This window comes from Cucurbita pepo, chromosome 19 (genome assembly GCF_057944985.1).
Source record: "Cucurbita pepo subsp. pepo isolate OVF chromosome 19, ASM5794498v1, whole genome shotgun sequence".
NCBI classification, from domain to species: Eukaryota; Viridiplantae; Streptophyta; class Magnoliopsida; order Cucurbitales; family Cucurbitaceae; genus Cucurbita; species Cucurbita pepo.
The window spans coordinates 11101214-11128607 of record NC_141816.1 but is presented as its reverse complement, the minus strand read 5'-3'; the positions used below and the strand labels follow the sequence as shown (position 1 = coordinate 11128607).

At 37.3% G+C, this 27394-nt stretch overlaps 1 protein-coding gene across 2 annotated transcripts; it reads right to left on the bottom strand.

The window, feature by feature from the left end:
• Positions 1 to 196: 196 nt before the first annotated feature.
• Positions 197 to 26305, bottom strand: LOC111781324 (uncharacterized). Of its 2 annotated transcripts, XM_023661854.2 has the most exons (35): positions 25861 to 26305; positions 24803 to 25521; positions 21005 to 21130; positions 20818 to 20903; positions 20621 to 20729; positions 19941 to 20036; positions 19786 to 19848; positions 19631 to 19690; positions 19455 to 19523; positions 18887 to 18968; positions 18700 to 18752; positions 18511 to 18609; positions 17197 to 18429; positions 14543 to 15538; positions 14142 to 14477; positions 13341 to 13599; positions 12677 to 12899; positions 12167 to 12554; positions 11288 to 11437; positions 10907 to 11128; positions 10606 to 10827; positions 9698 to 10351; positions 8906 to 9166; positions 8476 to 8823; positions 6994 to 7406; positions 6484 to 6913; positions 5076 to 6374; positions 4502 to 4762; positions 4132 to 4422; positions 3578 to 4051; positions 2463 to 2894; positions 1953 to 2231; positions 1279 to 1830; positions 979 to 1185; positions 197 to 577 (listed from the first exon to the last, which is right to left on the bottom strand). In XM_023661854.2, exons 1-35 carry the CDS (start codon positions 25916 to 25918, stop codon positions 458 to 460), a joined length of 11670 nt encoding a protein of 3889 aa, XP_023517622.2. In that variant the 5' UTR covers positions 25919 to 26305; the 3' UTR covers positions 197 to 457. The 2 variants fall into 2 exon arrangements, with proteins under 2 accessions (XP_023517622.2, XP_086976048.1); XM_087119922.1 differs by lacking the exons at positions 20621 to 20729; positions 20818 to 20903; positions 21005 to 21130; positions 24803 to 25521; positions 25861 to 26305 and having other exon boundaries at positions 19786 to 19864; positions 19941 to 20017.
• Positions 26306 to 27394: the final 1089 nt, after the last annotated feature.

Below are 27394 nucleotides of genomic sequence, written 5' to 3'. Positions count from 1 at the left end.
TAACTTGAAAAATATTAAAACATGAGATTAAATTGTTTTTTTTTTTTTTTTTTTTGTAAATAATATGAACTAAATTGAAAAAAAAAAAAAAAACTGATATCAGAGTATTTCCACGACTGTTTTTAAGGCGTCAATGATGCACAGTTCTCCTGTGCTACCACCATAAACAAAGTGAATATTCGGCGTTGGAACGATGTGAGAACTGGCATCATATGTATATGCAAAAACCTTTACCGATTTATTATTATATACACATGGGAAACAAGACTGGAAATTATAGAAAGATTTCGCCTATCAACATCGGTAATCATCAAAAAATTCATGGGGTCAAGATGAGTAGTCTCGTTAAGGACTCACATCATTAGCTATGAACAACAATATGTTAGAGGCAGACACCAAATTACCAGTGTCAAATTTGAATCCTTGCACTCCTGTTTCCCATTTGTGGATTGTCTAATCAAAACCAGGGATGCCATGTCGGGTCCATCATGCACAAATTCTTTGGGTGCAATGCAGCATCAACCAGCTCTGACACACCCCTTTGTACCGACTGAGGCGGGTCCATGACATTCTCTTCCTGGATAAAGTATGGAAGGTCAAGAGCAATTGCAGATATTAAAAGACAAAAAGCAATATCATAAACTAAAATGACCTTCTATAAATCCCCCAATCTCATAGACTTGTTACTCATTAAGTGAAAGTGAATATTATCTTTTTTTTAGCTTTTCATTTCAAATTTTCCATCGAAGTTTTTTAAATGTGTTTGCTAGGGAGAGGTTTTCACATCTTTATAAAAAATGCTTCATTCCTCTCTCCAATCGATGTGGGATCTCACAATCCACCCCTTTGGGGCCCAGCATTCTCATTGGCACTCGTTCCCTTCCCCGGTCGATGTGGGATCTCACAGTAGAACTCTAATCATACTCCAAAAAGAAGAGGTTGGCAATAATAATAAGGGGTTGAGGTTAGAAAGCTTACTTCCTCGGAGAAATGTTGAGGTGCTATTCCATTAATCCGGTCAATGACGTTCTCAACATTGGTAGAGACTTTATGCTTGAAGTCAGCAGGGTTCATACCAGCACCTGTGATGGATGCTAAAGGCATACCGAGCGGTCTTCGCCAAGACCATGACAGTAGCTCGTCACGGAAGAACATAGCAAGTTGATACCACAAATGCTGAATTTGCTGATATTTTGAAAATCAAGATTTTAAAATCGCATGTCACTAACCAACAATCATACAACACAGCTATAAGAAAGAAACTCCAAAAAAAACTACCTTGGGTGAAACAACAGCCTGAGCAGCAGAACACATGGCAGAAACAATTAAACCTTCCACTCCAAAATGTGAGAAGAAGGTTTGCATGTTCCTGGTTAACCTGAAAGGCACTGGTTCATTGAACTCGATCATACCATTTGCATCATATGCAGGGTGGAAATCTGTTTGGAAAATTTTCCCCGTGTTCTTAGCAAAATAAATCTTGTTGGGTGACCTTCCCCCAATTTGTAGCATGTAAGACATAAAACTCGAAAGGGCTAATTGGATGGCGAATTGCTTCTTAAAAGCCCACATGTGATTTCCACTGAGTAATGTCTTATACATATACTGTGAAAAAATGCCCTCGATTACAAGGTCTTTCGTTATAGCACCAAAAGCTTGGAGGCGAAGATCAACAACAGCTTCCGGCAATATTTGACCAGATATGGCTTGATTCAATTGCTCTTTGAAAAATGTAATTGGAAGATCTGCCTCTTGGTTGTTTCTGGCACAGTGATTTTCATACACCTCAAGAAAAGTGCTATACATCAAATCATCTTCCACCATGCGAACCTATACAAACCATAATCAGGAAGATATCCAACATCTAAAGTTAATAATTTGTGTGCAGACGCAGTCAGTCAGATGATTCCCAGCATTTAAGTTAATCAAACCCATATAAAAAGGATTCTAACCTGTGACCAAACAGGAATTATGATTGGAGTATGAATACACAAGTGGCGGCGTCTTGATTCCTTGTGCCTATCAAACATTTGATTCATAACTCGGAAGAGTTGCAAAATGCGCTCATCACTCCTAGCATTAGGGGTCAAGGAAGTTTGGACTATAAAATGACGCTGTGAACCGTCAGAACCAATTAAAGTCAAGCGTCTGAAACTACTCCCATGTCTTCGGACAATTGGAATGTCTGCTCCAACTCTGTCTAACTTCACTGTATGGTCAGGTGCAATTTCCTGTTAATGGTTACAGAATCTTGTCATCATGCATTAACAAAACTGAGACGCCAGCAGCCTCAAAGGTGTTCGTTTCTTCTACTTAGACTGTTCAATCGATTATTAAACATAAAAACAAACCCGCTTCCAATTTTTGTTTCTCGCACAAGACCTTTCAAGAGCTATTGAATTCTACTATAACTCGCACTTAACACTGATTTAAACATTTGTTTAAGGCCTCGTCAAATATACCTGATCGGTGAAGTATTGTCCTGGTACCTCCACATCAACCACATGGAAGTCACGCAGCACCCGGCTTTCATCTTCTAATCTCAAGACTGCAGGAAACCTGTCCTCAACATTTCCTTGAAGAACATTTTTCCAGTGTTTCAATCTTGCAGTCAATTCCGACAGAGTTGCTGGGAAAGTGAAAGTGCTCTCTGGATCAAGATCACGCTCAAAATCTTGCTTGTACTCCCTCACAAAATCAACATGTTTATTAACCGCATCAGCTGAGAAGCAAGCCTTGCAAACTCCAGAGAGCTCTTTTTTAAGAGATTGAGGAACCTCAGCTGTTGTAGCAGTGGGATACTTGTAGCACCGATGGAGCAATGCATTAACCACAGCAAGAAGTCTCTCCTCTGGCAAAGTAACAAACCTCGAACCAATTTCCGTGAGTAGAATCTGCAAAAGGAAATATATGTTATATTCGTCATCATCCACTAGGGCCAAGTCGAAATAAATGTAGGTATATAGAATTCGGAATTAATATGACATGACCGTACGATTTCTAGTATTAAAATCTGTGTGTTACCATTACCTCCTCGCTTGAAGCTTAACAGTTTACTTGTTGAATACCATACACCAAACTAGAGCCTACTATGTGAGGAGGAGCTCATGAAAAGAAAAAGAAACCAAACATTCGAGTTAAGGAAAGCCTTTTTGCGACATCTTTGGATAAGGGGAGAGGCTAGCATTCCTCATCCTTCATTCCTCATCCTTTACTCCTCACGAGAAAAACTTATTATCCCCTTGCCACATCATCCTATCCCTCACGATAAATTTTTTAAAAAAATAATAATAAACACATCCTCCCATTCGCTCAAAGAAAAGTAAACCACGGATAATAACATTTAGAAATGCCTTGAAAAAAAAAAATCCCTAGAGTGAGAATTCTTTAATAGAAGAATACGAGAGAGACATTACTTGCCATGGTCTTCATAATCCCTCACAGCAAGAGGAATAAAGAAGCACAAATATTTTAGTATTAAACAAATAAATGTTAATCACCATAACCGTCATCTTGACAAGGAGGAAAGTGGCAGACGGTATTAAGGAAAAAGTAAATATAAAAAGATAACCATTACCTCAAGTTCACTAGCCAAATTAGTGTGCTTGCCTCTGAGAGCCTCCATTATATCCTTTGCAGCATCAAATGCACTAGATGGAGAACCCACTAAGCCCAAGGCAGAACTGCGCCTTAATGCATTTTGAGTACCTTCATTGACATTGGAAGAAGGTTGCGGGAGAGATTGATCATTTCCAGCATGTGTGCTGCTGTCCACTCCAGTGGTCCTTTCAGGCTCTTGGCTGTGAGGATTACCACCATCATGAGATCCAATTCCAGTACCTGATTGAGTGCCTTGGTGACCTTGATTATCAGTAGGGGTAGAACTGCCACCATGACCTCCTCTACAACCTCCATCAGTCAGGCCAAGAGAGCCAGCAGAAGCGATATTTTGCTGCATTCTTTGTTGAGCCATTGCCATCCTTCCCATCTCAGATCTATTTGCAACATCTCTCCTTTCAAGCAAATAAGTACGAAGCCAGTAATACAGTGCCTGAAATTTTACAGGTAATTATCGAATAATACAAAATAAGTGTAAACAGAAATATTGTTATGAAAATACACAAGGTTCACCTGAGGATAAACATTCGCAATTTTTAAGAGAACAAGTTTACAGTGAGGTGCTTCAGTCCTTTGCAAGGAAAGTAAGAGTTGAGGAATCCAGGACAGCCAAACCCAATGTGGTATTTGATCCAAAAACTTATCAAACGCTCGACCCACAGGCTCATTAGGGGTATCGAAGCTGAGAAGATATAATACACGAGCTAGATGGTTTCTTGAGTTGGAAATGCCAAATTTAATGCCTTGAAGAAAGCAGCTAACAGCATATTCCAACCAAATCTCTTCGTGGGAGTCTTTGTGAGCCTAAAAGGGAATTTTCCAATGACGTTGAGATCACATCTCAAAAGCTGAAATACATGAAGAAAGAAGATATAAAAAATACCATGTCACAATAGTTCCCCCAGCTTATCCATCCCTTGGGCAAATTCTTGAAAAGAGTTATTGCATTGGAGTATGATTGATTGGCACCTTCTGAATCACTTAATTTCAATTGGAAATCTCCCTTGAGACGAAAAATTTCTGCTTTGTGTTTCACGGGAAAATACTCTAAATTAGTGCTATTGATCAAATTCAGGCCACTGGTGAGCTCTCCCTTCATCTCCAGGTAAGCCTTTGCCTGTTCTCTTATCTTCACAAAAGCCTCCTACAAACATGCAACAAATAAAATAACATGAATGAACAAATGGAGCTGATGCACCTTGCCATATCAAGAAAAAGTGATCTCAGTCACCTCTAGGATTTTGAACTACTAGTTTGATGTGCAATCTATTGATGCAAAGTTACACTTGCAACTAACCTAACAAAGTTACACTTGCAACTAACCTAAAAAGCAATCTGTAGGTGATATATGTAGTTTTAGGAAGATCACTAAAAAGCAGTCCTAATATATGATATAAACTAGTATCAAGCTCCAACTAAAAGTATATGATATGAACGTCTCAATTGTTCCATAATACCTGCACTTCCATTGTCGAATGACCATACATCTTATCAAGTATTGTTACACAAACATCATAAAGTCCTTGTTTACGAGCAATATGAGCAAGCTTATTGACATTCCATGCTTTGTCACGAAAACCAAGGTGATGAAGTTGGGAATTTGTTGAGCCAAAATCCTTAAATGCATCAATTACAGCATTATACATCTCATTCCTCCATTGCAGTAAATCACACCAAACAGTCATACTATCCCATTCATTTGGAATTCGCAGTTTCCAAGTCTCAAGGATATCCTTTAGATCCGCATAGAGATTTGAAGGCACGCCAACAACAGAACTTCCAGAAAGTTTGCTTCCATTGGCTATGTCAACAAGAATTCTCGATGATTCCTGCACTTCAACCAGCTGCTGGAATTGTTGCAAAAGTGGAATCCTGGCATGAACTGACATTTCAGGTAATTGCCACCATTGTTCTAAAGAAAGATCAACTCCTTTTCCCACTATAACTTCCGCATCTGCTACACCATTTGTACTCCTATCATGAAGTTTAAAATATGCTTGAATTAAACAAATTTTTGGTGTTTCTTCTACTTGAGCTTTTGGTATAACGTGCTCTTTCATGTATGCCCAATCAGGCATTTTCCATAGACTGTCGAGCAGTATTTCATAATTATCAATGCTCTTCCCAAAGTCCACCAAAGCTTCCCATTGACTAAGTTGACTAGCACAGCAAAGCCATTGTTCTTCCCAAAGACACATCTCAGCCTTTGGTACAGTGTTATTATATGTACCTTGGGTCGCTTTAACCATTGATTGATAAAAAAGGCTTTGAGCACGCTGCCAGTAACCATGCTGAACTAGTGAAAGTCCAGCTTTAGTTTCTGCAGTGTTTGCCTTTCTCTTCCAAAGTCCACACCTCATATCTTCCTCATTGAGTAAGCGGTATAGATCCGCTAGAGACTCGGCACATTTTGTCTCATTCATGAACAACATAACATGACTTTCAAGAAGAGCCAGTGCTATATGCCATGCATTGTAAGTCTTGCCAATATATTTAATGAGCTCACTTGGCATCCGAGGCTGGGGATGACTTAGCTGGAGCCCTTCTAGAAGTGCCTGTACAACATTTGGTCTCTTTGATTGCTGTTTCTTGTGATAATCCTTTGACAGGAGGCCAATCATTGGTTTGGCCAGTGCCACCTGCTCTTCCTTTTGCAATGTTAGCCAGACAATAGGGAAAACCAAAACCCATAGATGGTACGCAACATTTGCATCATTATGGGCCAATTCTCTCAATGGAATAATAAGATCAGCCACCTATACAGAGAGTAAAACGTGTTAAACTTCACCTCTGCATGAGAAAAGACGGAGACAAGAATGAGTGATAGAATGATAATTAGTTCCTATGAGCAAAGCATTCAACTACCTGAAGTTTACTCATCCGATTTAAATATTGTGCATGCTTAAGAACAAAGGAATCAAATGTTAAAGGGGCATCCTCAGGACCCTCTTGAGCATCAATAACCGGGTGCTGGACTGCAGAGAAATCTGCAACATGACCAGATACCAGAAGAGGTGGTAACCTTGCAGAGTTCGGGGCGAGGGTTATAGGTTTATCCTCAACTAAAACTGCCAAAAGGAAATCGAGGCCCTGTTTGAGCCAGAATACATCGCTTAAAGCTTCCCAGTCCTGTATCTGGATGATGTATTGCAGCCTTGTAAACAAAGTTTTCCCAAGAGATTCATGATATAGGGAGAAAAATTTCTTCCTAATTTCAGGATCTCTTGCCCTCAGACCCAGCATGAACTGGCGTTCAACCTTCTGAAAGACTTCTTGACGCAGAGACGAGGGATATCTAGAAAACACAAAAAAAAGTATGTATATATTGTTATAACTTTTTCCAAGCACATGGAAAGTTCAAAAAGTAGCACTCACTTATTTGAATCAGCACAAATTTGGTAAAGGAGCTGCAGATATTTTCCATCCCACTCTTCTGCAGCGCTGGAAGAGAAGTTTTGCTTATCCACTTGTGATAGCTTCTGAAGAAAAGAGACAATGTCCTTAGGAGCAAGAAAAGAACTAGAGGAGACAGATGTCCCCATTTTACTGAAGTCGTCCTCAATCCACCCTTTTATCACATCAAGTATGCAGAGCAACACACTGGCATCAGTGCCTTTTTCTGACAACAGTGATGTCATGATTTGAGTTACAGAACGCTTGCACTCAGGAACAAGCATGACTCTTTCATTAATGAGCTTCAAAACAGATTTCAAATTGGAGATGACTGTTCCAACATCAGCACTTTGATGAGAAAAAGTTACTGCAGAATCAGGATCCATCCTTTGACCCTAATGATGATGACGACGATAAACTTTTCAGCATAACCAATTGTGTTAATAAAGTGTATGTAATATAGAAATGAAGTTTACATGATAGGTTTGAAGATAATTGAAAATATGCAATCAAATAACATCAAAACCATAAGCTCAACATATTTATAGACTTCTTAAAAGAAATATCTCTATTTCACAAAAAGGACATGTAGTGGAACAATGGCTAGGAGCCATCCATCCAAGATATTAAAGAAGATACAGAGGGCTCTCCAACCAGTAAATTATAATAGAATACGTTAATCATAATTACAGAAGTAAACAACATTTACAGTAACAAAACGGGAGTTAATGAAGAGAGACTCAAAGTTTTATAGCATGCAATGCTAATTTACATTGAAATTCTGACTTCAACAAAGAAAGATTCATTTTGCTTCAAACGCTAGAGATTTAATTCTGTATAAACTTTATTTATTTTTACCATTATGTTAGTTGCCTAAAGTAAATCGGCCCTCTTTATCCAAAAGACTCGTTCGACCAAAACCTCAGGTTGAGGACCAAAGTGAGTTATAAAAATAAGACTGGACAACGTTTTCACCAAAGAGACTACAGATGTTATCTTATTTCTCTCAAAATTTTCATATTTATAATTTTAATGGAAAGTATCCCACGGAAGTCCAATTGAATACTCCAACTCGTGCTTCTAAATGATTCAGCCTAAAAAATGGTAAACAAAAAAAATCATGTTTTGTATGAGGAATGCATGTTGTACAAAGACCAAGACACGGCAGCAGCACACAACAAAAAATTTATTCTTTTGAACAAGAAATGAAACTTTTCATTGAACTAATGGTAAGAGACAAATGCACGGCAAAAAATTTATTCAGTACCAGAACATTAGTTGATTGCAAATTATAATAGCAAGATATCCAGTTAAACTCCATTTAATGCTCCAAGTGAGGCAACATCACGCATGAAGAAAACATATTCAATGTGAGACCAGGAATTTTTAGAGTGGAAAGATAAAAACGCTGAAGAAGACAAGGAACGTTTTGTTATCAGAGAATGACAAGTGATGATTCCATACTTGTCTCAAATGAGAACCTGCTGATGATCCCATATCTCGTGCCAAGCGCTGAAGAATGCGTCCCAGGTTATATGGATCAATTAGGTTCTTCTGCACCTCTGTCAAAGTTTTAATTACAAGCAGGACAAAGCTAATGGAAGAAACAGTGTTATCCTCAGATGAAGTCTGAGGAACAGTTAAACTGTTGATGTGATTTTTTATTAGCTCGTCAACTTTTTGATACAGTAACTTCACATCGGGTGGTGTTGTGACCCCTTCCAAAGGATAAGCCACAAATACCATCCTTAGCAGGGAGCATAATGATTTCCCAGCATCTAACATCTTGTGCTTAAAACAGGGTTCTAGAATCTGTCCAAAAGATGAGACATGGTTTTAATTGAATTAAAGTAAATGCTACGTTCTTAGGATAAAATAGGGCTCAGCAACATACTTGAGATATCTGATTGATATTATTTCTGACAAACAGGTGCGGCTGCTTCTCTAAAACTTTGTTCATTACATCCAAGCCCTGTGCAAGAGCAGTGGAAGGGTCCTTGGACTGAGATGGCTGGATGCTACTGAGCAACTTCTCCAGATAATTGAATTTGACATTAGCATTTGGCCACACCTCCAGGGCCTGTGACAGAAGCTCTAATGCTTGCTTATACATGGCGGTTGCCTCTTTGTCCTTGGGCTCTATAACCAACGCAACCTTTATCCATAAAAGTATAACTGTTAAAAAGCCTAATACAGAGATTAAAACGTGAGAATCAATTCAAAACAAGATAATGATGCACCACAAAGATGATATTTCCACAATATTCTGCAAATGTAACGTTATAGTTTCAGTTGTTCGACATCTTTTACTTGTATAAAGTATTGCATCAAATCAAATGGCCGATAGCTTGAATACTGGTTGATGAAAAAATGGTATCGCACTACTCACCCAACCAATCAAAATAATGGACCTAACGAGAGCAACTGAACATTACTTTTCAAAGAGAAGAATGAAGAAAAATAGAAGGGTATACGATACATGCACTCAAGGGAGATAATAAAAGAAAAGGTTAATTTTTTTTTTAACAAGAAACAAACTTTTCAGTGTAGTAATCTAAACTATCGAGGCAATAGATGGATGACTAATTATGCAATCAAGCAAATCCATAGTTACAATGACAATAATTGAAAAGCGGCACCAGTGAACTAACGATAAATGAAAGAACAAAATAAAATTTGTGCATACCCTTATAAGAAAATTTATAATCATTTCCTCCATTGCAGCATTTGGTTTAAATTCTTCATCAGGTTGTGTTGTTGACCCGGGGGTCTCTATATTTGGCATTGATGATGCACCACCAGGAGACATGACGCAGGGAGATTGAAGACCAGGTTCAACCTTGACCCGCTTGGTTGAATCTTCGGGGAATGTAGAACCATCAACCAAACGCTTGGGATCAGCACCTGGAGGACATGAAGTCATTCCATCATTGCTGTGGCCAGGGGCGTCACTTTCAGTTACATGCTTCATTTCATTTTGCCTTTGACGTTCCCAACCAACCACCAATCCAGAAAGATCAATTGCAAGTCTTCTATTTTCTGCTGTAGTATTATAAGGCAATCCTAGACGACTGAGAGAATTCACCATCTGTGGAACGAATTGAGCTCTGCAACTGTAGAAGAGATCTGAATGTCTCACAATGAGTTGGAAAATGTGAATCAAATTAGGAATTGAGTGGCCCTCCTCGACCAGTATTTTTTTGGTATATCTAATCCAAATTGGCATTCGAGAATCACCAAGAGGCAATCTTCGTGGAAGGGCTGGCATAAGTATATCAAGAGCCTGCTTGACCAACATTTTATTCTCTGGTTGACAAGTTCTAAGAAGTGCTACAAAAACCTGCATCCACATCAGAGTTAGGATATTTTGTCAGGAACAATTCCATAGTGTCATAGTAGCTATGGTTGTACAGCCTCTTTTATTTTATCAAGTAAAAAGTTTGTTTCTTGTCCAAAAAAATATTTCCTTATTTCTGTAAAATTCCCTGTACAACTTTTAAGAAAGTCTCCTTTTTTTCAGTTTCCTGCTCAGGTCATACAATTTGTGTAAAAGATAAACGAAAAACAACCATCTCTACAATACATAATAAATACCTGAAGAATAATTTTTTCAGGTGCTTGATAAGCCTCCAAGAAATGGCAGACATTAACAAAGGCCCACTGCTTACTGGCACTATCTTCCCTTTTTAGATGATTCCAACCAAACTTGATTAGTTCTTTCCTATGATGGACCAAGTCGCTCTGAAGATACTTGAGAAGTAAGGTTGCAAGCTGTAAAAGTTCAATTCTCAAGGGCTCATCGTACTCAGCTGACACCTAGAAAAGAAGTTCAGATATTTAAGAAAACTAGGAAAAAGAACCGTTTCAGGTAGATAACAATAAATAGCAAAATCACCTCTTCTGGAGGATCAAGAAGTTTTTCGACAATTGTTTTAATTATAGATTGATCTACAACCTCCCAACTTTGCCCATTTTGGAAGGCATGAGCAAGCATAGGAAGAATTAGCATTTGCATTACAATCACCAAATGATCATGACCAAGTTGTTTCGATTGAAACAGGTTCAGAAAATGTAATAGAAGTGCTTTCTTCATGTTCGGTTGATATCCTTCAGCAACCTAAGAGACAGAGTAATCATTTCATGTACCAAATTTTTTTAAAAATAATAATAATAAAATAAGAAAAGACCATCAAATAGTCATTTCCATACAACAGAAAATATGTGGTGGACAGTCATATTAGTAATCTTCACAAAGAAAACTTAAGAATGAGGTTACCTCAATGATATAAAACTCCTTCAGAAATGTGTAGTCGATTCGAGTGTGAAACAAAAAGATGGAAAGTATGTCAAAGAGCACATTCACTTCTGCTTTTTCATGTCGCAAATAATTAAGGAAGCAATTAACTAGCCACTTGCTTTCTTTCACCTACATCATAATGTTCCGATCATTTAAGTAAATCAGAGTAGAAAAGCATCAAATAAACATTGTAAATCTCATTTAATAATTGATGAAGTGAAGCATCTTCCAACTGACCCACTCAAGATGGAAAAGAAATAGAAGAAAAAAATCATATGTTAGAGATTGATGGAACAAATTCAAAATAAAGGTAGGAAATGGAATAAGAGGAAAATGAAGAAATTTATTTGATATGGTAAATAAAGCAGAAGCGGCTTCTTTAACCCACTCCAAAGAGAGGAAGAAATGAAAACCAACTTTTGGCTTGAAAAGCCGTTCTGAACAGAATATATATATAGATATATTTCTGAAGTAGGTCCAGCTAAAACAATAGAGAAAATATTGCTAATAATACTATTTTCAAGTGGATAATGAGTAAACTTTGTATGACCCAATGGACGAAAAAAAACGAAAATATTTACAAGATAATGTTAAATCAAATATTAACACATGCACTACACGCAATCAAGGTCTTAATAGTTTGAGATAACTGTAAGACGTAAATGAAAGAAAATAAGGTTTGTATCAACTAATCCCGCATGTAAATGTATTGAATCATTCTAAGCCAACAAACAAGATATAAGTCCACAGCTTAAATGTTAAATAACATCAGAAAAGTAAAAATAATAAAAATAGGCAGGCATAGTTAATTCCCTAAATTCAGACATCCATCGGAAATGCAGCAGTTTGTAATCTTACTTGCACTAGGTTTAGCTCTTGCTCATTGTGCAGTCGAGATATTCTAGCAGGTGACTTCCAAACAAGTACAAGAGTATCAAAAACTACACGATTGCTCTGCAGCCAACCAGGCATCAATTTCACCAAAGTTTTAATAAGTGCAAGACCATGAAAATAAGCATCAGATACTACACTTGAGGGAGATGGTGGTGGATCGGGGGCATCAGAAGGAGTTACAAGGCCTTCATCACCTGATAAAGGAGCAGGTGGGGTTGATGAACCGGGAGTTAAAGCAGCTTCAGATTTAGGTACAAATTCAGGAAACGCACTAGCAAGTATCTTTTGTGGTGATTTTGCAAGTTCTTCTCTCAGAGATTGGCCAGCATCTGATCGTATAATGTACATAAACCTGAAAGCATAACTAAAATCAGAACAAGCAAATAGTGACATGATTATTACATCTTTGGTAAGGTTTTCTTTGATTGACAACTGAGAAAAACTCCACAAACAAACCAACTATCCAAAACTTACCGTCTGAAGTATTTTGGTTCACTAAGATGAGCAAGGAAGTAATCAACAGCAAGCGGTGCATATCGGTTCAAAAATTTAATTAGTGGAACACGGTAAGGACTATTGACTTCACTATACACTTGTCCAGGGGGAAGAGCTCCTTCCAAATCAATAGTCAATGTTACTAGTTCATCAAGAAACTTGGATGCAGCCGTGGGAAGCAGATGAAAAAGTTCAATGATAGCTGAAAGGAGAAAATACAAACATTAGATAATCAGCAACCCATGCCGGGAAATTAATGTAACTCCACAAGACAAAAGTAAGAACGGAGAAATTCAGCTTTTAACCCTTGTACCCACCTCAGTAGGTCAATTTTAGCCCTGAAATTTTAGTTTTATCAAATTAAAACGTGAACTATTTAAAGCGGAAAAATTAATCACTCCCTTGATTGAATTGTCATTTTTTTCCAAGAATTTCTTCTCTTCCTTTATCAAGATTTGTGCCTAGTTGTTGCCCTCTCGTAGCTCAACGAGGGAATTTTTGTAGGTTTTAATTTTTTTAATTGAATTGGATGCTCATTAGTTGGGTTTGAACTTTGGACATTTTTCTCTAGAGTTGTACTTTTTATGAGTTTGATTTTATTGTAAGTTTGAATTATAGTTGGTTTTTTTCCTCTTAAAATTACCTGCTGCAATTTTTGGTTCTTCGCCTGCCTTCCATGCTTTCTGACTTTGTGCAAGCTTTTCTGGCTCCAACCATTTGTTGAGGTGCTCTAACAGCTTGCCACCCAATGTAACGTTAAACCAACTGGCCAAAAGTTCAAGAAGGCGAGCCAGACCTTGAAGAAGAGGCAGGCTAAGATTTTTAGTGTGTGCCAAGTTTACCAGAATAGGTCTGAGGCTACCTTGCAGCAGATCTTTGGGCATCCTTTGCTGATTAATAACCTATACAGAAACGAGGGGTAAATCCTAAAACAAAACTAACACAAACACACAACCCATAAAAAATAACACCTTATAAGGTCTAACTTAGACCCTATTGTATTAAATTCCATTCACCTAATCATTTTTCTTATGCAACTGTCTAAGCCACTAACTTATACATACTGCAATTAAGCTCCCAAGATTGCAATCTAACCCAACAACATATGCATTAAAATTTTAAAATAAAAATAAATAAAATTAAACTAATATTTTTATAAAAATAATTAATCACATTTGATTTCTCATCAGAAGTCCTCACTTACTAATCGTATTCGGAAAAATATATAAAATTAAAACTTTTAATGTTAATATTAAAAAATAAAATAAAAAAGGATATTACCATAAGCATAATATTACTGGGCCAAGATGGGAATAAGTGAAATTCTTACCTAAAATTGAGATTAGACCTCACTTGTATTTATTGAAAATTTGAAATTACCTACACAAAATAATGATGACAGAAAATAAACCATATTGACAATAAAACCAGTAAAAAACTAAACCTGTCTTAACCCTTCCTTTGCAACAGCAACTACTTCTGGAGTCCGACATGTCAATGACTTGAAAAACATTGAGATGATTTTTGCACGCAATTCAGAATGATTGGGAGTTTTAAAGTCCGCCCATGCCATGGTGGTACACAATAACTCAATGCAAGCTTTTCGGAGCTTGTTCAATGATGTCGCTATTTTTGGGTTCATAAACTTTACAGCCCATATAGTTTCATCTGCCTCAGCTATTTGCAACGCTTCTTGCAGAAAGTTAACCAACTCCTGAGTCAACTTTAGAAGAGGCGGCCTTAGTGCCAAGCAGAAATTCAGGGCTGTAACAGCTCCAACCTGTAGATCAGAGCAGGTTAACATAGAAACAACGTAAACTATTTAAATAACACGCAGTTCAAGACCTGTTGATCAATAGTCTTCAACCGAAGTGGTCGCAATAAGAGAGGTTGAAGCAAAGGTTGATACAGAGGTTCAAGCAACTCAGACACCTCACTACCAGTCCTACTGGCCAAAAGAGCTAAGCATGACTGCACATTCTTTCTGACAATAGTTGATGAATTGGGATTAAACAACTCAGAAGCAAGGACATCTACTACACCTTGAAAGCTTTGTTTTCGTGGTTCACTGTTTGCTTCATCCACATTATTCACAACTCGAAGAACCTGATTAAGTACTTGGCTAGTCTCCTCTTGCTCCTTACTAGCATAAATGGGTAGCCTTTTCAGAACATATACCAGGGCCCGTACAATTTTTACTTGAAAATGGTAAAGAGTTTCAAGAGTAACCCTTCCAACTACAGCACCAAGTCCCATTACACCCCCCATTTGGGCTTGCCACGTTCTGCCATAACAACAATGCAAAAGCTGTGGCAAAAGTTGCTCAAAAACTGGAATGCGGGCACTTGGAGGTGGTGAATATACTGGGCTCATGGGGCTGGAAACATTCATTGGGGTGCCAGGCCCTCTAGTCATTATTACATCAGTTTGTTTTCCACGAGCAAGGAAAAGAAGCATTTCAGAGAACAAATTTAGAGCATTCAGAGCAGCTTTTGCATGGAGCCTGTTTTCATCTGCTAGCACCTCAACTAAAGCATCCAAAAAAATGAGAGGGTCCAACTCTTTGAGGTTACAACAGGCACCACTTTTTAATCTGGAATTAGCATTAACATTTGAAGGAGGCAAAGTACTTCCAAGTGAGGCAGATGAAACGGGAGTATTATTTAGAGAAGAATCGATATGGAAAAGTATAGCAAAATGGTGGCATACATTAAGAACAAAATCATCCTTCGGTTCATGGAGATCCTCCTCTGAACCAGCAGCAATAATGGTCATCAATAGAAGTTTGAAAACAGATTTCTCAGCCATAAGTTGGGTTTTTGTCTTCACGCCTAAATCAGCCTGCAAAAAAATCCCTCTTATTAGAGCAATGGCAGATATTACAGTAATTGGATTTAGGAATTCAAACCCATTTAGGTAGGCACAAGTAATGTGACAAAACAAAGAAGAAGAAAAAAGATGTAGAAAAAGATCAATGCTGACAATCAGAATGAGAATATTAACAACCAGAAAGATATCAAATTAAAATTAGACACCATCTTTATTTCAAATGAGATTAACGGGTAGGACAAGAATATTAACAATCAGAAAGAATGATGTCCATTAGCATTCAATTAAAACACAGTCATCTGCACTAAAGCAGAGAGAATCTACGACCAGCAGAGACCTCTTCAATAAGAAGGCTGGGAAATAAGAAAAACTCTGCTATTGACCAAAAAAGGCCATAAAGTTCATTAGCAAGTGACAGCCAATAAAAGAAATAAAACCACACCCAATATCAAATTTCCCTCGACTGTTTCTTTTCTACTAAGAAAGTTTTCCTATTTCTTTCTATCCAAATCTCCCAGAAAACAGCTACAAGATAGACTAACTTACAAGCTGGAGACTAGTACTTCAGCCAAGATCAGATGGTAACACGGAAAACTACTTCTGGGGTTCCATAAAAACTTTGTACTGCAAAGCACTCCGCAATCTTCCTAGTGAAAATGCAATGCTTAAAAGGATCTTAAACTCTTTTCCCGTTCGTAAAACACACCTTCAGGAATTAAGGCTTGAGCAGGATGAGTTTTTTTTAACTTTCTCATTGGTTTTTCATCTCATTAGTTTTTGATACACCAATAAATTGGTGACCAAACAAAGAATTAAAGATCTTATAGGCACTTTAGCTTTCAAAATAGGTAACCGAACTGTACAGGGAGGACCTCCGTTCCTGGCAGCAAAGAAAAAAAAAATAGAATTTGTAGAAGTGACCAGAAGGATTAAGCTTTCATTGTCTTGGGTGGCATTGGCTGAGTAATCGTATAATATGTCCTTTCGCTCCTCAACTCAAGTAACTCCTTCACAGATTGTTTATGGTCAGACCACCACCTCCTTTATTATATCTATGTCAGTTCTTATTAACGAACCTCCTCCTTCAATGAGTTTTCGGCTGAATGTGGAGCAATTTTAGATAATAAAGGAACCTCTTTTTATGTCAAATCACACTTACATTTTAACGTGCAATACAAAGAAGAAGAAGCCAAAGATGAAGAAAAAGAAACCCACAACATAGAAATGTGTACAATTGAACAAAACTCCCAAAACTATGATTTCTATAAGACCAATGTTTTAGCATAGACTTTTTTCCTTGACTGTTTTATTTTCAAAAGATAGCCACCAAGATTCAATATGGAATAATATAAATGTTAGGCTGTATTGGTTTTTCTTCAATATTGCACAACATTTGGAATTGAGTAATTGAAAATTCTGTGTTTATAACAAATCCAAGAACCACCATTTAATTTCAAAGAAAGAACCTCAGGAAATCGGTCCTCTATTTGACATGTTAGTGAGGCAATCACAATAAATTCAAAAAGGCAGCAAAGAATGTCAGAACAAATAAGCAACATTGTGAAGTATTTATAAAATTGAATATAGCGCAAAGGATACAAAAAGGCTTTCCATCAAAAAGCAGAGCCATGTTAGAGAGATAGAAGCAACACAATCTTAAGAAAGCCAACCTTTGCCTCTGGGGTCTCAGACCTCCGCCAAGAGGAATCAACAGAAGAGGCTAGCAAAGTTGACAATTGTCTGGGCGTATAGCCATCATGAGCCACATTTCCAGGCAAATTCAACTGAGATGACAGGCAGACACGAAGAAATTTCAAAGCTTGTTTCCTGTAGAATGAATCAACACCACCGGTTTTGTTCATCACAGCTGATACAGCAAGATTAATGCATCTATCCAATGGCACCAAAAAGGGAGTAGATGGCTCAAAGGTAAGAATTAAACGAAGCCCATGTTCCGGGTTCTCCTTGCACTCTAGAGCAAGTGGCTCCTTGAGAAAGCGTCTATTACGACCACCTAACTTTCCAAGAACTTGCAATGTTTTTGCACCCCAAGAATAGGGCATTGGCCTCAAATGAGACCATAAGGCTAAAATCACTTCAGACATCACATTAGCCATACAAGGTTCTAGGAAATCAGGGTTTAAACTATCAACCCAGAACTCAAGTGTTCGTAAACCCAGACTAACTAAGTCATCACTTCCTTTTAGACACAAAACAAGAGGCTTCATTAAACGAGGAAGGTAAGGCAATAATGAGCTTAACCGTGCAGGCAATGTGAGGCATAATTCCAACAACAGATCCCTCATATCTTCCCCAGTTGGACCATTAAGCATGGTCAGTAACATGTTAAGGCAAGGCTGTAGCAAAGAAATCAGATCACGTAGTAAAAGTTCAAATTTACACCCTGCTAATGCCCGAAACATTATGCGAAGAAGTTGCATGTACCCAAGAGGCCTTTCAACTTCTGTAGCACTTTTAACACAAACTTCCACTATGACAGTCACATGAGGCTGTAAAATACGCTCAAAATCTGCAGGTGCTTTAGCAACAGCACCAAAGACAAAACGAAAGAGTTGCAAGACCAATTTAGCCCCTGGTGAATCTGGGTTCTTCAACACATCAAGTTTGCTGGTGACAAGAAAATTAACCAAAACATCCGCAAAAGGTCTATATACTTTAGGTGTTTGCAAAAATGTGGAAAACAGATGGACCAGCTGTGTGTTGGAGATCATGCACTCAAAAACTTCAGGCATGCACAATGAAAATATGTCCATCAGATCCCGTGGTTCCATAACAGTAAGTATCTGGGAGAACAGATGAAGCATTTCTACTTCTTCGTCCTTTTCCTTAAATAGTGTTAAGCAATGAACACCACTTTTCAGAACACCAGAGGCTTTGCACACCTACCCAGACCAAAATTATGGTTAGGTTTTAATCAAGCCAACTAAATAGCGCACACACATTCATCATCAATTATATCATACCTCGTCCTCTCTCATTCCCTTAAATGCTTGAGGTGTTGCCAAATTTGATGTTGGTGTAACAAGCATCTGCGGATGTGTTCCATTTGGAGTTGGAGAAACCTTAACAATAAATCCACAGATTACATAACATAACCAAGTTACGAACAAGCAGTCAAACTGAAACCATCATTTTTAGTATTAGTGAAACACCTGACAACGGGGTAAATGTGCATGAGTGATGCTCCAAATGATAGTCTTCATTCCTAACAGAAAACAGAGCCAAAATTTATAAAATAAAATAAAAATAAAAAGCTCCAACAATAAAGTACCCAGAAGAACAACATACAGAATTCACAAACTAATTCAAACAAAGCAATTACGAAAGAGAATTTATTACCCATGATTAACGTCTTAATCAAATGCTTACAGTCATTGACTTCCTTAGAATGCTCCACAGGGATCTGCAAATTTAAAACTGCCTGCAAGAACATGGTAGAGAACGGACCAAATAATATACAGATGAATGCTGGAGAAAAGATAAGGAAGTATCGGAATATCAATCAAGAACATGCTGCATTGTGTAAATAGTAGAATTAATAATATTTCCAGAAGTTTGTAGACGACAAAAGTTTACTCAATTAGCAGACCAACACCATTGAACACCACTTTTGAAAAATGTTTCATTTTAATTCATAAGAAGTGGTCAAGATAAATCCATCTTCAGCTCATGCTTCTATTTCATCGACCAGTCTATTAGAAAAGTACAATGTATTGCCTTTCATTTTAAGTAGGACTACATGCCTACTATCTCACAGGGAAAAAAATAAATATGAGCTTTTTCCAGTGACAATAATACAAAATAAAATTAAAAGATAGAGACTATGCTCAAAACAATCCCGAACATGAGTATCAAAAGAAATTTACAGCAAAACAAAAAGGCAGTCCAGTTAAGTTGTAAAAGCAACCTGCACAGGGAGCTCAAGCTTGGACCTCAAATTTGCACGATCTTTTCCCTCCTCACCTTCCTCCAATAACTATGAAGTATGAAAAGAACTCAACATTAACAACAATTCATAGCTTTTCAAGTTATTAAGACAGAAGTAGAAGAGGGGGGAGTATGTCAATATGGTAATTGTGGTACCTGAGGAATGGTGTGCTTGAATGTACTAAATTTCCCAACAAAAGCATCCAAAATACGCCCCTATACATGAGATGCTTGTCATATTAAACATAAAATTCACTGCTTATGTCTTGCTAATTGAGAATACAATCAAGAAACATATTCTTATGTCAGACCAAGAGAATTCGTGATTCATCCATAGACGTTTGGTCAACACCTTTCTCAAAGATTGGCTCCACCTATATCCAAAATCCACTTTATTCAAGAAGGTCAAAGAATGGGAAATAGGAAGAAGTTAAAAACATTGGAAGTAAGCAGTTAGAAAAGGTACCAAGTTCAGCATCAACCGTGCACAAGTAGTATGAATGCTAAGTGATAGTGAGGCATCATGCATGTTACTTGAGAACAAGTAGATAATCTGTGACAGCTGTGAACATCATATAGCATTTATCAAATGATAAACTGTAACAGAGTGCTGCAGAAACCAAGGTAAGAAAAAAGTGACGTGAAAAGTATCAGACAGCCCCTGAAGCCCAAAAGGGGAACAAGATAGATTGAAACAAAACTACTAAACAATTACTTTCCTTTTGAATTTCATTCCCTTTAAAATATTCTTTTCAGTTTTCTCGTCACTCGTGATTGGTAGCATCAGACTTTTTCATAAACTCGTCGCTTGTGATTGGTACCAAACTTTTTTATAAACTCATGCCTCCAATTCCAATTTCCAAGTGACTTCTCCAAGAAGTCAACCCCATCTTCCGGTAATGTCATTTGAAATTCAGGACAGCAAAACAAGTATAGTAGCATAAACTTAGTGGAAAAATTATAAATGAAAACTTTCCGTTCTTAAGGTTCAGGACAAAACTGTCAAGAAAATTCATATCCATAGATATTGTCATTCTAAAATAGATTTTAGCGACCCACCTCAAAATTGTAGGAACACAAAAGTCAACAAATAAGACAAACTCAGAAACTTCCTGCATTAGCACTCAAATTGCACAATGAAGATACCTGAGATAGGGAAAGATCCCCCCTGACATGATGCACAATTTCGGCTAGTAAACTATAGGCTAATGGTCTTAACGTCTCGTAGCATGCCCGACCAGTTCCAACTAGAGCCCTGAAAGTGTGAAAAAGATACAACAACAACGTATCAGTATGAATAACAGCAAAGCTCCGCATTAGGATGTACATGGGTAGTATATTACTTCTCTTCCAACAGTGTATCTATCAATGGAAATAAGCCCCTCTTATACTCTGTTCCAAGAACGTGTTTCAGGGCTACTAATAATTCCTGCATTGAACAACTTTAAGCTTAGTTCTCAGATTTTCCTTTCAACCAAACTGACCAAGTAGGAAAAGAAACCCATGATAATAAATGACAAAAGTTCTCACTTTTCGAATTGACACGGAATCTGAACATGTAACCAGCAAATTCACAATACTCTTGCAAATACTTTCTTCATGTGGCTGGATATAATCAGCCGAACTCCTCAGCAGATATGTTAAAAACGAAACAGTCTGCAATCACAAAGGCAAAAGATAAGTAGATTGTTAAATGTTACTTTACTTCCTGATTGACTACTGCGGTTAACGTACAGCCTAATTGACTACTGTGGTTAGTGGTCACTTTACACGATTGACTAATCATGTGCACAGCATAACTTATGGTAAAAGAAAAATATACAACTCTAGACCAAAATTATTTAATGGAATATCAGTACAGAGAATCCCTAATAGCAGCAGGCTCTATCTGATTGTCAAAAACATATAAATCCACGGGTCTTCCTTGCAACAAAAGGCTTTGGCTCAAAATAGAGGGTAGATAAAAGGTAGCATCTCTTCCACAAACTTCTCCACCATCATCAATGGAAGACCGAGAAGGAAAATCTATGCCACACTCAACTTCCTCTTTTCTTTTCTTTTCATAATGGTAATGGATTGTTTTAGTAGCTTACTTACGAAGGTATAATACGAAGGGCAGATAAAAGGGTTTCCATGTTGGTAACTAAGGCTTCAGTATCAACCACCTGCAATTTGTGGGTGGCACGATTCTCTTCTACAATTTGCCATATGCTCCTCCACAAACAACATGTTTGAGAGGGTGAAAACCTTCCAAAGATTTTCAAGACAAAACATCATCCTCCAAAAAAACAGATATCAGGAGCATCAATGTTAGCACAGATTATATCAAGGACTTCGCCAACAATACAGCTGTAAAAATGGTGACTAGCCGAATATGTATCTAGGATTGCCCCCAACTCGAAATTCTTATCTTTCTCCTTCTAGAAGACCATTATTGAAATATCTCGTTGGTAGCAAAGGAAGAGCAATCTCAGGGACAAAAATGTAAAAGATGATGGCTAAATGAGGGCGACATGAACTCCAAATTTTAACATCGTATCATGGCTTCAAAGAAACGAAAGAGTGCCATCATGGAAATTCTATCGATACAAGGAAAAATTTTCAGTAAATAAAGATGAAATTGTATCAGAATTTGTATCCTTTTACACGTCCTTATATACAAAGGACGACACCCTCACTGAATTTCTCCACGATCTTGACCGGAGCCCAATTGACAAACAGCAAGCAGCCTCCCTTGAGGTTGCTTTCACCAAAGAAGAGGTAGGGAAGGTAATACAATTCCTAGGCTCCGACAAAAGTCCAAGATGGGATGGTTTTGCCTCAAAAAAAAAAATTTAATGTAGGAACATTTTGCAGGCCCATATCGTGAAAGTGTTCCAAGATTTTTTTTTTTTTTTTCAAAATGGAATTATTAACAACAACCTAAATGAAACATGCATTTGTTTGATCTCAAAGAAATAGATGTCTGCATTGTCACAAACTTTCGCCCCGTCTTACGACCGGACAATACAAAATCATAGCATGGGTGCTACCAGAGCGTCTTAAAAGGGTCCGACCTTTCCCGATTACTGGGCAACAAACAACTTTTGTGGAAGGAAGGAGTATCCTCGAAACACCGCTCATGGCAAATGAACTTATAGATCAATGGAAAAGAAAGAAACAAAAAGGAGTCGTCGTCAAGCTTGACTTGAAAAGGCCTTCGACAAGGTCGATTGGACTTTTCTCGAAAATATTCTAGTAGCAAAAGGCTTTGGCTCAAAATGGCGAAGGCGGATAATAGATTTTATTTCACTCACAAACTTCTCCATCATCATCAATTGAAGACCGAGAGGGAAGATCCACGCCCCACAAGGTCTTCAAAAATAGGATCCTTATCCCTATTCCTTTTCATAATGGTAATGGATTGCCTAAGTTGCTTACTCACCAAGGACGAATACCAAGGGCACATAAAGAGCTTTTAGGTTGGAAATGAAAGCATAAGCATAAACCATCTTCAGTTTGCAGATGATAAAATCATCTTCTTTGATTTGCCAAATGTCTTCTCCACAAAAAACATGATCGAGGCGATAAAAACCTTTGAAAGTTTCTAAGGACAAAATATCAATATCCAAAAAACAGAGAATATGGGCATCAATGTTAGCACAAAGATTACCGAAGACCTAGCCAACCGATGTGGTTGTAAAGGGTGAATGCCCGAATATGTACCTAGGATCACCCTTAAATGGGAACCACAAATCCTTCTCATTTTGGAAGACCGTTATTGAAAAAATAGAAAGAAGATTATCCACATGGTCATCATGTTATACTTCTAAAGGCGGAAGGCTCACCCACATACAAACCACATTGTCCAACCTCCCCACTTACTACATGTCTCTCTTTTACATGCCACGAACAGTGACTAAGGATATAGAAAGATTATTCAAAGACTACTTGTGGAAAGATGGCCCACACCTTGTATGGTGCAATATCATAAACCTCCCGGTACATAAGGGAGGACATGGTCTATTTTCGATAAAGTAGAAGAACAAACCTCTTCTCGCCAAATGGATATGGAGATATAATCGCAAAGAAAACGCCTTGTGGAGAAAATTTATAAAGGCCAAATATACTCCTACAACATATACAAATTGACCCTCTCCATCTTCTGCAAAAAGACCATGGAAGTACATAAAAAGAAAACACCAAAACCTCATCACCAACCGAATTTGCCATAGGGTTGGTGATGGAGGAATCACATCTTTCTGGACCAATCCCTGGATTGAAAACCCCATGCTATCCTTACGGTATCCACTTCTATATAGACTTTCTCATAGCAAAACAACCACAATCCAAGAAATATGGAATGATGTCAACAAATTCTAGGACTTGAAGCTTGGTAGGAACCTAAGGGTTAACGAAGTTACAGAATGGGCTGAATTAAGCCTCAACCTCACCTCAATTGTATTGTTTAAGAAGCAGACTCATTGATATGACTTCCTAATGCTAACAGGGTCTTCTACAAAATCTTTGATAATGGACCTAAGGAAAAAAAAGTAGAAGCAATAAGCCCCACACTAACAAAGACAACATGGAAAGGAAATCACCCTAAAAAGTTGAAGTTCTTCTTTTGGGAAATAACGCATAAAACCATTAGCAAAAGTAAAAATCTACGTAAAAAAGAATGTTCTATAGGACTCTATTTCTAAGTTGGTGCCCACTATGCAAGAAATACAGCGAATCACAAAACCACTTATGGCTTTCTTTTGGACTCTATGGAAAGAAAGAAATCAAAGAGTCTTCACGAAAAAAGCCCAGACTTATACTAAGCTCTTCAACATTGTTGTTTGAGAAGGTTTTTTTGTAAACATCATGGATAACATATCCTTATCTCTTATAAAAAAAAATGAAGACCTTTCTTGAAAAATACGAAAGGAGGTTATCAACATGGTCCTCAAGATACACATCCAAAGGCGGTAAGCTCACTCTAATACAAGTCACATTATCCAACCTTCCTACTTACTATATATTTCTATTAGAAATGCCTTACAAAGTGGCTACAAAAATAGAAAGATTGTTCAAAAACTATCTATGGAAAGATGTCCACATCTTGTCCGAAGAAATACCATAAACCTCCTAACTTAAAGGGAGGTCTTGGGATTATATTTGATGAAAGAGAATAACAAAGGCCTGTTTGCCAAATGGAGCTGGAGAAATTACCACGAATGTATCGCCTTGTAGAGAAATCTTACAAAGGTTAAATACGCTCCCACGTCATGCACAAATCGATAACCCCCACCAATTGTTTTTTAAAAAAAAAAAAAGTTGAAGAAGAATATCCAATCAGCGTACCTTAACTTGCGCACCCTTCAGTTCAATGAAATGATTCTTCAAAAAGGGAGGAACCTTTTCAGGTCCTGGAACAGAAATAGCAGAAACCATCAGAGGCAGCAAGAGAGGGATATTTGTTTGAACAAGACGACTATACAGCTGGAAAAGAAACATCACGACCAGTGGACTCTCTGTTACTATCTTAAATGAACGGGTACTGGGATTAAGCTGCATAGTCCCTGTGCATCCGGCAGTCATTGACTGGTCCGATGTAGTGGATACATCCGTGGGCTTTAGATCTTCGACACCGGTAGCTGGATTTTCAAAAAAATGGTTTACGGTCAACTTAAAGTTCTGGTAAATTTTGCACACGAAATCAAGGAATGGCTGCACTTCATGTTCTAGAGTCGGTCTAAAATTTCTGAGGAGATCGAAGATTATGCGGATACAAATTAAGCCGTTCTCCTCGTTATCTGTGGTAAGCACTTGCATGGCAACCTTTAACATATCCTGCACGAAGGGTCTTAAAACTTCACTGTGAGGAAGACGATTAAGGATCTCCACCACAATGTTCCGAAGTTTATTCTCGAGATTATCAGTAAATTGAGGACTTGTAATCTGAAGTAGGATAACAGAGAACGCTCGAAAGTAGCATTTCAGAAAATTCAAGTACTCGGGAGTGTGAGCAATCTCCAGGCTATCTCGAACCTCCGTTGCCATCTGAAGCCTTGTCTGAATACCTGCTCAAGATTGCATTTCAGAACAAAACAAAAATAACAAAAAAAAAACGGTACGGGTAAGAGTAAGCATAGCTCAGTTTGATCGACAAGAAACAGAAAGAAAATATGATAACGATATGGAAATTGGTGCAAAAACCGAGCACGTTGCATCTCCATGGCATAATTTAAGCGATTTTCGAAGTGAAATACTAAAACAAATTAGATAAATGTGATAAGCAACAACAAATTCAAGATCAAATTACCTAGTTTCTTAGAACTAGTGCTCGCAAAGACAAATGCGTTCACGCCCGATCAAAGAAAAGAGAGATAGATAGATAGATAGAGATAAAGAGAGCGTACTGAGTTCAGGCTCAACGAGGTGGCGAGAATGTTGCTCGAGGTTCTGAATGGGACTCATGACGTTCTTGAAATAGCGAAGAACACGACGAGAAGAAGCTCGGTAATTGTAGGACGTTAAACGGCTAAATATCGAGAGCGTGAGGCAGTTCCAGCAGCTTCTTCTTCTTCTTCATACTCCTACTGTGCTGTGAAGCGCCTTCATCGATCAGTATTAGCAAGAAAGAACGGAATCGTACGACTCCAGTACCAGAATTGTGCGGTGAATTCGATTACCTCTCCGGTGCTTAAAGGCTCGATGATCTTGTTCTGCGAAAATTGCCAACAATCCCAGTCGAATTTCTGTTTCCCGGGTAGACTTGGGGATCGTCCGCAAAGGCAATCAAGCATAAACCATCGCGGGGAAAGCAAGCCAGTCTTTGTAGACTTACGATTGGACTGGAACCGACTGGGCTACTCGGCCCATTGGCTCACATTTCGGCCGTCCTCTGCATGTGTTCGTATAATACGTCCATTTTTGTTCCCGCCCCGACCTCGCCAAATTCTTGTATAGTTCATTATATATAAAATTAGGTTCAAAACAAATTTAGTATTTTATTTATATTTTCTTTCTTTACCTACTCCTTAGTAAATAATATATCTTTTATATTATATAAATGTATGTATTATAATATTTAAATTTGAATTTTTATAAATTATATTAAATTATTTTTAATTCTCAAATGTTACTAACTTTATTATAAATGTCTTACATTCGTTTAAATTAAATAAATTTTTGCAACTATATTAAAACTATACGAATTTAGTTACTTCAATTCAAATTTAATTTATTGTTAATTTAAATAAATAGATTTTTACTTAATATATATATATATATATATATATGTTTTTATTTTATTTTATAATTATTTTTACAATAGTTTTTTAAAATATATAGTCAAATCAAGTGGTAAATATTAATTAAATATTTATTAAAAAAATTAAATTATTTGACCAAAAAAAACTATAGTTGGATTTGATTCCGTTCAATTAGATTTATTATTTAATAAAAAAAATTGGGTTGAAAAATTTGTCTCAATATTACATAACTCAATACATATCGACATTTTTAACTCGCGTTTTAGGGCAGTTATGATAAATTGCTTTTCTTTTTAATATATTAATATTTATTGAGAACAGTATTGGAGTATGTAGCGTGACAGGTAAGAACTTAAAACTAAAACCCTAATTCGAAAATCTATAATCTAACTTGTCGTTTGAAGCATGTGAGAGATAAATTATTTGGAGATAAATATTAATGGGTTCAAAATAATATATATATATATATATATATATATATATATATATATATGTATGTATGTATGTTTGTATGTATGTATGTATGTATGTATGTTTGTGTATGTATGTATGTATGTATGTATGTATGTATGTATGTATGTATGTGTGTATGTATGTATGTATGTATATTAAATTTTATAAAAGTATACGGTTTTAAAAGTGGTTTTTAATTGAGAAAATGAGAGGGTGGAGTGGGGGC

Coding starts and splice junctions, on each gene's coding strand:
- LOC111781324 (XM_023661854.2), bottom strand. CDS start 25,918: ATGAGTCCCATTCAGAACCTCGAGCAACATTCTCGCCACCTCGTTGAG. Junction 11,129..11,287: donor AGGAGTTTTATATCATTGAG/GTAACCTCATTC, acceptor TCTGTCTCTTAG/GTTGCTGAAGGATATCAACC. Junction 4,763..5,075: donor ATTCGACAATGGAAGTGCAG/GTATTATGGAAC, acceptor GCATGTTTGTAG/GAGGCTTTTGTGAAGATAAG.